The 12336-nt window shown below is 33.1% G+C and overlaps 1 protein-coding gene across 1 annotated transcript in view; it reads right to left on the bottom strand.

Moving 5' to 3' along the window:
• Positions 1-12336, bottom strand: part of ERO1A (endoplasmic reticulum oxidoreductase 1 alpha) — a 40725-nt gene that overhangs the window by 16486 nt on the left and 11903 nt on the right. The window contains exons 4-8 of the mRNA XM_054567566.1: positions 11699-11737; positions 7433-7509; positions 7264-7337; positions 3132-3252; positions 767-813 (exon numbers count right to left, since the gene is read on the bottom strand). Of these exons, the coding sequence (XP_054423541.1) occupies positions 767-813; positions 3132-3252; positions 7264-7337; positions 7433-7509; positions 11699-11737 (358 nt within the window). The remainder of the gene's footprint in view (positions 1-766; positions 814-3131; positions 3253-7263; positions 7338-7432; positions 7510-11698; positions 11738-12336) is intronic.

Here is a 12336-nt window from a genome sequence, read left to right as displayed (position 1 = left end):
CCTAGCACGTAGTAAATGGTAAATAATCACTTGTTGAAGGAACAAGTGATTTTTACTATTGTAGGCAAGACTATTAAAAGAGGACAATTTTCATCCATCATGTGCCAGGCTCTAGATTAAGAGATTAAACCAATAAATGTTGCCCACATGTCCAAAGTACTAGGGAAGATCAATAGATATATAAATAATAGTCAAATAATTCTAGACAATGGAAAGGGCTATAAGGGCAACAAACATGGCATAAGAACACTTCACAAGGAGAAGAGATTGCTTCCAGTTAAGAGGATCAGAGAAAATTTTGTGGGAAAGAAAACATTTAGGCCAGACCTTAAGTGTAAGAAGAAAAGGAAAAATGTTAATGAGATGTAAAAACATGTGAATTTTAAATTAGATTCCCATTGTATACAATAATTTCAAGTGTTGGGAAAGATCGGAGGCAGATTTTTCTGGATATTCATTTAACTTTAAAATGAGTAAAAAATAGAAAAACTGAGCACACATTCTGTGAAAATGCATAGAATAAAATACACTGTATAACCTAATCTTCATCCTATGATAGTCTAATACCATGAACTTAATTACAGAAAAGTACTCCTTCCTCAAGGGTATCTCAAACACCAATTTTCCTGCAAGGATAAGGCATGACTTATACATAAAAAGAAATATGTGATCTCAAATGCTCTTGCCAACACTTACCTGCTTTCCCCCTCCTTCTAATCAAAGTTCACCTGGCTGAGAAGTATAACAGTGCAAACAAATAACTCACCTTGACCAGAAGCCAAAGGATTTAAAGGCCTTTTGATTGTCTGTGGCCTGGAATCAAAAGAATTAAATTATAAAATATAAATATATTACATATCATGTTATAATTATTTAAGTAAAAATAAAATTATCTCAAAAGTTTCTTAATTACTATATCCAAAATTGTTTTATTCAGCTTATAAAATATTTAGTTTTCTCTAATTGTTTTAAGGGAGGGCGGTTGTTATTTGTTTTAATGATAATAGTGTATGATTTTTCCCATTGTAGCTGCCAGAAACTCATTTCCAAATCTCTTCTTCAAACAAAGGAATTAAAAATACCATTCAAGCTCTTCTCCTACAGTCATTAATATGTTTTAAAATACATTACATACGTGTGTGTGTGCCACAAAGAGCACTCCAAATTTAAAGAAAATAAGCAAAAAATATAAATACTCAACACAAGCATTAAAATTAAAAAGGAAAACGGGGGATAGATTATTTTCCACTTAGGAAATCTCAGGTACATCAGTTTGCCCTGTGGCCATCAAGTTTGTTATGATTTCAATAAAAGGTGTTTTTTTTAAATAAAAAAATAGTTACTATGTCACTAAAGTGCTTTTAAGTCTCAAAATAAATATTCATTAGTATCATTATGTGAAATATAGGGATTGTTTTAATATCCATTATTTAAATTTTACAAATTTGCATAAGTTGAGACATTTTGAGAACAAAACATCTGAGTTATATTTTAACATACTCAATTTAGCACCCGATACATTTTTTTATTCTAGAAATACTGTGGGAATGATGATATAAATTAGTTAGAAAAGAACTAATACAAAATCTAACAAATGGTTCAGTTGGACACTATTTTAGTTTGCATTTAAAAAAAATACTTTTAAAGTAAGACAGTAAATCAAACATTCTGAATAACAGTCAAGAGAATTTAAGTGAAACAGGGCAAAAATGAGTAAACAATGAAAACTCTCCATTCCCCAAACTGGAGAAGTTCTTCAAGTCAAAAAAAAAAAAAGTCTGACATTTTATTGGTGTAAGTATACTTGCTGATCTCTTATGTTTATATTTGACTTGTAAAAAGTGAAATGTATTGCCCTGGCTTTTGTGGCTCAGTGTATTGAATGCCAGCCTGTGAACCAAAGGTTTGCCAGTTCGATTCCCAGTCAGGGCACATGCCTGGGTTGCAGGCTAGGTCCCCAGTGGGCAGGAGTGTGAAAAGCAACCATACATTGATGTTTCTCTCCCTCTTTCTCCCTCCCTTCCCCTCTCTCTAAAAATGAATAAATAAAATCTTTTTTAAAAAGTGAAATGTATTATCACCATATCTGGAAACTCCAAAAATTTTCCAGAAATCCCCTCAATCTCTTAAGATAGCATCACACACACACACACATTCTCTCTCTCTCTCTCTCTCTTTCTCTCTCTCTCTCTCTCTCTCTCTCTCTCACACACACACACACACACACACACACACACACACACACACACACACACAGAAATTCTCCCAAAAACCAATAAGCACATTGTTTAGAGAGCCTAGAGGCTTACAAGTGGGTAAACTTGAAGGATGTCTCAGTCACCCAGTGATCAAATTGACTGCTCCCACTTTCGTGGTTTAGAATACAAAGTGGGTTCTTCCACTTACTAGATCTTTGATACTGGACAAATCTCTTAAAATCAGCTTTCCAAATTTCTGTTTCCCCATCTGTAAATACTGAAGACTACAACACAGGGTGATTGGAAGCACAATGCCTGGCACACAGTGAGTGCTGAGAAGTATTAGCTTTATAATTATTTTCTGAAATTAATTTAACTTTAAAGTGATTAAAATAACTATAGCTAAAAAAAACAGGAGTTTAAGTCACCAGAAAGAGATTTAGGAGTTATATATTCTAATCTATTCTCTGCAACTAACTTTATGATCTAGGAAAATGAAGTAAATCTCTCTGGCCCTAGGTTACCTCATGTATAAAGTGATATTCTATGATCCACTCAAGGAACATTTTTTAAGTGCCCACAACACTCCCACAAAAGTCTTAATACTATTCTAAGTCTTTTAAAGAAGAAAGATACCATGTGATCATGACCAGAGGGAAGGGGGAGCTGGGGCTGGGAGGAAGAGGACAAAGACAGGGTAGCAATAGGGACATCCTCAACAGTGTCAGCAATAAAAATAAAAAAAAAGAAGAAAGATGTATTTATTGAAACATATCTACATGTTTCCCCAGAGAACTGGATAATGAATATGTTTCTATATCCCAATATATCCCTTAACAAAGTAAATTTGATTTGTACTTTTAAATCATTTATTTGTTTACAAAGAGAAATCACTACATCTTCTAAAAATTTCTAAATGGAAATGACACATACTTAAAACAGTTTTCTTCATAGATGACATTCCATATCTTCCAAGCATCTGGTCCCTTGTAACCCGTGTAGCGCTCAGGATTAAGGAGCAAATCTACATACTCAGCATCAGGAGACTGTATGTCTATAAAATAAAATGTTTTATTAAACCTTTCTTTTCTCCAGTTACCTTTAAAAAGCTAGTATACAAGACTGTATTCCATTTATTCTAAGGCACCACAAGTGTATCAGGGCCTCAGGGATTTAAAAACAACTTTTCAAGAGAAAGATAAAAGGGAAAAAAGGAAAAGATCAATACAGCCACATTAAATGTACACACTGGTTGCAAAAGCATCCTGCTTTTAGAAATGGTACAAAATATGGCCCTGGCCAGGAAGCTCAGCTGGTTAGAGCACCATCCCAGTATGCCAAAAATGCAGATTCGATCCCTGGTCAGGACACATACAAGAATCAACGAATGAAGACATAAATAAGTGGAACAATAAATCAGTCTCTCTCTCTCTCTCTCTCTCTCTCTCTCTCTCTCTCTCCCCCTACCCCCCCCAACCCACCCCTAAAAATTTAAAAAGAAAAGAAATGGTACAAAATAAGAGCAGGTGAATTTTAGAATCAAAGGAACATTGTAATTCAATTCTTATAAGCTATCCAGACAAAGAATATACTATATATTTCCCCTGCACATTAACCATAATAGTCCATCAGTACCTAAAGGTAAATGAGGTGTTAGTACCATACACTTTTACCAAATGCTTCCTTCTTACATGAACACCATCAGGATCCACTACAAAGCTGTCCCAAATGTATAATCCTAAATATGCAAAGAGCTATATGCAGGATGACATTTGTGCCAGCTTTATTTATAAAAGGGAAAATTGGAAGCAACCAAAGTGCCCAACAGAGCAGAGAATGGGTTCTGGAGCCAGAGTGCCTGGGTCAGAATCCTGAACAAGTTACACAACTACTCGATGCCTTGTGCCATCATTTTTCTAAGATGGGGGTATTACTTATAGTGCTCCTGTGAGACTTAAGTTATATATAAATGTTGAGTGTTTAGGACAATGGTAAGAGAATAATAAATATTAGCTAGTGGTATTAGTGTTATGATGTATCTTAATAGACTATTTTACAGTCAAAACTGTTAAGTACAAAAGCTATCTAATAAAATGAAAAGGAACATTTTAGAAAAGTCAATTACAGATATATATAATATACAGAAATTGCTGGGATATTGCTTTCTCATATGTTTTATAAATTTGTATATACATAATAACTTCCAAAAAAACAAAACAAAAAAGAAGGCCCCTAGTCCTCCACTGGCTTTGGGAAATTATTTAATAGTACAACAATACCTTACTCAACGAGAAAGCTTAACAATATGAACCAACAAAGAATGAGGAAGAGGGCAAAAACGACCTCAATGCAACCAAGATAGATGACAAAAATATGAGCAGAAAGGTGCTAATAAGAGAGTCCATCAAGGTTTCCATAATACTGCTTATCAAAAAAGGAAAAAGACAAAAACAAAACTAAAACTAGGCTCAGTTATTTTTATCCCAATTCACAGTATATTGGAGGCATAAATTAGGGGGAATTTTGCTTCTAGAAGTAACACAGTGACAGCATCTAGAATTAACTGAAGTCTAATGCAGAAGTAATGCACAATATAGCAAATTATAATGAATTCATAATTAACTGTGATTCTTAAAATGCTCAGCATCTACCTTAAGACAGAAAACTATCAAGAAATGATTAAATTTTTTAATATTCTGCTTAATTAGAGATAAAAATTAGTTGCCTCATAATTTTACTTATGATAAACACTTCATTTCTCCCGATTTTATTTTTTTAAATGTTACTATAACAATATTTTGCCAGATGACAAAAGCTCAAATTTTTAACTTGGACTTTTCAAACACATTATATAGTCTACCTGCCATTTACATACATTATTTATTTGTTATAAAGCTTTCCTTTTTTTATAATATTCATACTCCTTTAACAGAATATACAAATCATCGAGTGATTTACCCACGCTAATAGAACACCAGAAATGAATTACGGATTCTCAGTCCTTGCCACACAAATGTAAGCATGTAGTCTCAAAAGGATAATTTTTAAACAGAAGTTTAGGTATTACCATTCTTTCTAACATTGTAGGCCTTAAAAAAAAATGCTGCATATTATAGGTTTAATTTCATCTCACAGCAAAGTTTAGGCCAAAGAATCCTATGGAAAGATGGCAAAGCTAGGGAGTTGGGAGAGCATTTTATCCCTTTTCTTTACTAGTCTAAATCTTGGTACATCCACATTCCTTATCCAACAACAACCATGAAGCCAAATGTGTTTTGGAACTGAGAACAACTCAGATTTTAGAAAATACAGTACATGCAGCATATGTTGAATATTAGTCCAGCAGGTACTGAGGTAGCGACCTTTGATTAAACACATAAATATTTCTGGCTTGAAATACTGAATAGTCACACAATGAATCTATGCTACACATAGGGGGAAAATACTCATTTTTCAGTTTCCAGAATTTGGAAATACGAATAAAGGATTATAGACATGTTTGCCAAAACATGGTCATGCTTTATATTAAGGAAAGCATGTATTTCTTTTTTCCCCACAAAAAAAGGCCACAAAATTAAAAACAATTACTCTCTTTTTCTTCCTTTTTTTATGGGGGCAGAGGGATTGCAGGCTTCATCTTTTACTTGTAATTAAAATGATCTGTATCATTCTTTTCACTGTATTTTTAAAAGATCATTAATCTGCTCTAAAAGAGCCATAGAAGAATACCCAAATTCAGTTTAATTTGATGTTGTTTAGCCAATTAAAAGGCTAAATATTCAATTTAGGAAAAGAGAGACACTAGAAAAAAGAAGGGCCCTGGCTGGTATGGCTCAGTGGACTGAGTGTTGGCCTGCAAACTGAAAGGTCGCCAGTTCAATTCCCAGTCAGGGCACATACCTGGGTTGCGGGCCTGGTCCCCAGTTAGGGGCGTGCGAGAGGAAACTAATGGATGTATCTCTCACACATGGATGTTTCTCTTCCCTGTCTTTCTCCTTCCCTTCCCCTCACTACTAAAAATAAGTCAATAAAATTTATAAAAGAAAAAAGAAGAGTAGGAGAATATATAAGTTTTGATCAAAGAGTTCTAATGGTTTCTATAGCTCCTATATTTTAACAGCATGAGCCCTCTGGCTTAGCTTTAGATGTAGTAGATACAACTCATGGGTCACTATTTGCTTTTCCAAAATAATATAGAGCATCAAGAAGGAAAATACTTTAACAATCTAACTTTACTGTTTATCTGCCAGTAAAATAGAAGCAGGTGTTTGCAATCTCTGTTTAGCTATTTATGCAAAAATGCCTGTATATATTATAAAAATTATATTTATATTATTAGAACTACAGAACTCAAGAGGTAAATTCTTTTTTAAAAACTGAGTTTTCTTTTTAAATGTTTTTATTGTGGTAAAATATACGTACTATAAGATTTACCACTTAAAACATATTTAAGTTACAGCTCAGTGGCATTACATTCACAATGTTGTGCAATCATCACCACTGTTTCCAAACTTTCCTATGACCCCAAACAGAAACTCCATAACTATTAAGCAGTAACTCCCTATCCTCTCTTCTCTCCAACCTTGGTAAACTCTAGTCTACTTTTTGTCTCTATCAATTTACCTGTTCTAGATATGTCATACAAATGGAATCATGACACTTGTCCTTTTCTGTCTGGCTTATTTCATTTAGCATTTTGTTTTGAAGGTTAATCCATATTGTAGTATATATCAGAACTTTATTTCTTTTTATGGTTAAATAGTATTCCATTGTATGTATATATACTACACTTTGTTTACACATTCATCCATTTATGGAAACTTAGATTTTTCCACCTTTTGGCTATTGTGAATAATGCTGTTATAAACATTTGTGTAAAAATATCTGTTTCCCTGTATTCAATCTTTTTAGGAGGTGAACTGTTGGAGCATGTGGTAACTGTATGTTTCGCTTTTTGAGGAAATGCCAAACCATTAGAAACTGAGTTTTTAAAAATCATTTTTAAAGAATTATTTTTTTTCTTAGGTACAATTTTAAACAAAATGCACACTACAAAAAGTTATACCATCAGCTTCACAGAAGTTGTCTGAGGAATCATCATGCTTGGTCCACTGAAGAACAGCCTTCTGCGTTTCCTCACTTCAAATAAAGATAATAGTGTTATTCTTTGTTTCAAGTTAACATTTCACATGAAAAAAACATAAAATACTACTGCAAAAAAAAAAAAATCAAACCTCAGGGATTCATCCACAGCTCCGAGTCGTTCAGCTTGCTCACATTCTTCAATGAGATTATTGGCTTCTTCAGAATACTGAAATGAAAAGAGGAGTAAATAGAATACACCTTACCTCACTTTTAAAACTTTTAAAAAGAATTTCAAAGTTATTTGAAGTTCTTTTATACCTGGCACCATCACCTCGGCTACAAAACTTTCAAAAAATTAAGCCCTTCTCACATTCCAACTGAAGCTAAAAAAAGTAAGTAGAAGGCTTTGCCCCTTATTTTTGTTGGAGAACACATTTACGATTGTGTACGTGTGTGTACACACACACACACACACACACACACACACACGACAGATTATAGTTCTAACTCACCACCCAAATCTTCACTAAGAAAATCTTTGAAGTATAAGGAAGTCACTAGGCAAGGAGCATGAGGCAATGTTCCATTTTCTCATGCCCTAATTAACTGTAAGCATCAGTTTTTTCATCCAGGAAAAAGTGGTTGAACTAGATCATGTGTGTCTAAGGTCCACCTCTAAATGTCATGATTCTTTCTAAAAATGCCCTGAAGCCTATCAAGTCTTATAAAACGTAGTGGAATATCTTTTAAGTGTTTAAAATATGTTCTTTAACAACCACATTTCTTCTCAATGTCTAAGTCACTTTATATACATAATCTGCTCAGTGCATATGTGGCACAGGGGAAGCGAGTATGTATCCTAAGATTTCACAGCACAACAGTCATCCCCACCATTTAGCTGAAAGACAACATAAAAAGCAGGAGGCCAGCCATTCAGCCACTCAACAAATATATTCGAAGTGCCCATATAGCCTTATTGGAGGATGGCTATACAAATGACTGTCTAGACTATGACACTTTTGCAGATAAAAGAAAACACTAAATACTGAAGTGATATAATTTTTTGAAATATTTATTAAATAACAACTCTGTTTTCTTAGATTGGTTGATCTAAAAGATAGTTTAATTCAAAAACTGTTCTCAAAATAAATTTTTATACGTAATTAAGTATAAAAGGGTAAAGGCATGTGACATATTCAACCAACTCTCAAATGTTCAGAAAATATTAAGAATATATATGTAGAAAAAGCATGTTAAAATAAACGAGGCAAATTAAAAATTAGTGAATCCATATGGAGAGTATATAAAATACATTTATACTAATCTTGTAACTTTTCTGTAAGTTGGAAGTTATTTCAAAATAAGTTAAAAATACATAACAAAAAATGAACAAAATTTGTTCAAAAAATAACATATACCTATATATAATAATATAACAATGTATATTAAAACAAAAACTTTAATTTTATTAATGTTATTATCTAACATAAAAACATAAGTTAAAATAACTACCCTTAGCTCCTACTTAATAATTTAATCAGCCTCATTAAGTCACATCTGTCTCGTACTGCATCTAGCATTTTTCTGAAGAAAAATATTTCTTCAACTTGTTCCTATTATTAAATTTTCATGAAATTGCCCTGGCTAGTGTGGCTCAGTGGTTTGAATGATGGCCTGCAAAGGGTCATGGGTTCAATTCCCAGTCAAGGCACATGTCTGGGATGTGAGCCAGGTTCCCAGGCAGGGGCGTGCAAGAGGCGACCACACATGGTGTCTCTCCCCTTTTCTTTCTCCCTCCTTCCCCTCTCTAAAAATAAATAAAATCTTAAGAAAAATATTTTTTCCATGAAATCTCCCATGATCTTCTTGAAAGTTAATTTTTTTGGTTATTCATTTTGAAACTAATACCTTCAACTGAGTCTTCTCTGAAGATATAATTTTTAACTGAGAAAATATTCTCTTTACAGGTAAATATGTGAAAATATTTTAGCCCAATTATTTTCACAAGTTCTATTCCTTTGCCTCCAAACTACATTTCTTCAATAAACATTTTAAGACAAAACTCATCAAAAGTTGTCTTTATTTTTTTGTATTATTTTAAATGTTTTGCCAAGTATAGATACTATAAAATCTATAATTGTAAGCCTTCTTAAATTCATTTCATTTCAGGTCAGAATATAAATTTATCCAATTAAAAGTAAGAGATTCGTCAGGAGAAGACTCTTCCCTCAAATAAACATGATTATAAAATTTCAGAATTAAACCTAGTACATTATTTGAAATTTCCCCAGCATGTTCAACTTCTCCCTCATTTTTGTAGAAATAAATTTCAAGGTCTTTGTTTACAAGTGTTGTTATAATTGCAATTTTCTAAACTTTCAAAAGCTGAAACTTCTTTTGTTTTTTTCCTTTAAGCATTCTATTCAGTGATACTTTGAATAATGAACTGCAATCAACATTTAGAGGCTCATTTATTAAAAATTTTTCAGTACCACTGCAGAACACTTGGGTGTTTTACAAAATAGTTCTTCATGGGCTCAAACAGTGATAAATAATTGATATCAGGTGGATGGCAAACAAAGTACTCCTGCCATGCCAAGTACTGTTTCTTTTTTCTCTTCCCCAGCATTAGCTGCATCTCAAAAATTGTATGATCATTACTAGCATGTATATATATATGCAAAAACCTATATATTTTGACAATTACCACTTTTAACTGGATAACTATCACAGTGTGTTTGTACACAATTATGAATTATATGTGTATTTTAACCACTTGCAAATTCATTTCTGCTCCACAGGTTTCTTGATTTAATAAGCACACTTATTAAATCACACTGTTTTTCCCACATTGTTTTTATCAAAATTCAAATATGTATTATTACCACAAAACAAATATTTTGTCTTCAATTTTGAATTTTGAATGAATTTAGCATTCACAGGAGTGAAAAATGTTTTCCTTCAGCAAAATAAACTTCCAAAAGTTTACTTTGAGTGCATCAATTAAATTTAAAAAAATCAAACAACTTCTAGATTTAAAAACTTTCTATTTAAAAGTTAATGATAGCATCATTTAATTTTGTACTAAGTTCTGCCACTGGAGCCAACACAATGCCTATGACTTCACTCTTTGTATGTAAACAAGAAAATATAGGATCAAAAATGAGCAAAATTACAATCTGTAGTAAATAAGTAAACAGAGGGAAAATCCCATACTGAAGGATTCCAAGCAATTAATATCCTCAAGGAGATGAAGCATTGCTTAAGTGTAGGCTGTGCATAGTGACTTCCTTCCAAAGAATACAGTCTGGAAAGGGTGAAAAAGAATAAATCTATGGTTGAGAAACCTGACAGAACTACCTCACCCAGGTGATCAAGGTTAACACTAATAGTGATAAATCATGTTGATAGTGTATGATGTGATGTGATAGGACATGATGTGACAAAAATGGCACTTTACCACTGCGGTCATCTTCCCAAAAACCCTACTCTGAGCCTGAGAAAAACATGAGACAAACCTCAGTTGAGGAACATTCTACAATGTCTGACTAGCACTCCTCAAAAAGAGCTTATCAAAAACATGGAAATTCTCAGAAACTGTCACAGCCAACAGGAACCTAAAGGGACATGACTCCTAAATGTAACCTGGTATCCTAGCTGAGATCCTGAAACACAAATGGACATTAGGTAGAAAAGCATGGAAATCTGAAGTATGGGCTTTAGTTAATGATAATGCATCAATGTCATTTCACTAATTGTAATAAGTGTACCATACTAATGTAAGATGTTAATCATAGAGGAAGCTAGGTGTGAAGTATACAGAAACTGTACTATCTTCACAATTTTTCTGTAAATCTAAAAGTATTATAAAATTAAAAATTTATTTAAAAAGAGAGAAAGAGAAGAGACACATCAACCAAATGCAATGTATGGAATACATTTGAATCCTGTTTCAAACAGATTATTAAGACCCTTATGAAACAACTAGAGATATCAGAAGCCTGACTGAGGTTATATTTTTTAAAGTATCTTTTTGTCTTAGAGATGCATACAAAAGTATGTGTAAAAACATGATTTATCTGAAATTGGCTGTAAAGTACTTGGGAGAATGTAGTGGTACATAGAGATGAAACAAGATTGACCATACACTGCTAACTGCTAAAGCTGTGTAATAGGTACATGTTGTGGGGTTCTTTCCCCTCTACTTTAATTTTTCTTTGATGTTTTGCATAAAAGGATTGAAGAAAAAAACTGGAGCCATTGGTAAAAGAGGTTTCACTATAAAGGGGAACAGAGAAATGGGGTAGTAACTGGCAGAGGAAATGAGTATTTCGAGATTGTTAATATACTAGACACAGTTAATTATACATACACACACACACACACACACACACACACGACACACACGCACGCACCTTGTAGCTTGCAGATTTGATTCCATCGGGAACTTCATCCTGAAAAAGAAAAACAAATGCTTTTACATGGCATTTATTCTACTGAAAAAGTATTTTAAATTTCTATGCATTCTGAGAAAAATTCATGAAACAAATTATTGAAGTTAACATTTTTAAACTGAGAATAGTTAGGCAGTTTTTATATTATTTCCTACAAGTAAACAAAAAATTCAAAAACAAATTATTGCATGGATTGCTGATATATACTAAGGCACAGAAATGTAAATAATAGTCACTTAGTTATTACTCCTTTTGATGCTCAAATTGTCCACATTTGGCCACTAGGCGACCCACTAATGCTAACTTGATTTTGCACCTGTGTCCCTTGGCCCAACAATCTAACAGCATCTTTTTGTTTCCTATTACGACCAGATACTCCAAGCTCATCTTGTATATCTCTTATTCGAGTCTTGGAATCAATTGTTTTTTAAGAAGCCTTAGTTCTTTTCAGAGGAAAATGGTACCAGATTTCAACTGAGCATTGGCCTCTTGCTAACTATAGGACCTATCTGCCTATTGTCAAAGGGATGTTGTGAATACAGACAATGGTGGACGTGGGAAAACTCTGTCAATTGCAGGGCCCAATGCTAAGTATATTA

The sequence above is a fragment of the Pteronotus mesoamericanus genome, unplaced genomic scaffold (assembly GCF_021234165.1).
Source record: "Pteronotus mesoamericanus isolate MK-2021 breed Mesoamerican mustached bat unplaced genomic scaffold, CSHL_Meso_final contig_182, whole genome shotgun sequence".
Classification (NCBI taxonomy): domain Eukaryota; kingdom Metazoa; phylum Chordata; class Mammalia; order Chiroptera; family Mormoopidae; genus Pteronotus; species Pteronotus mesoamericanus.
The sequence above is the reverse complement of the archived record's forward strand: the minus strand, read 5'-3'. Positions and strand labels throughout refer to the sequence as shown.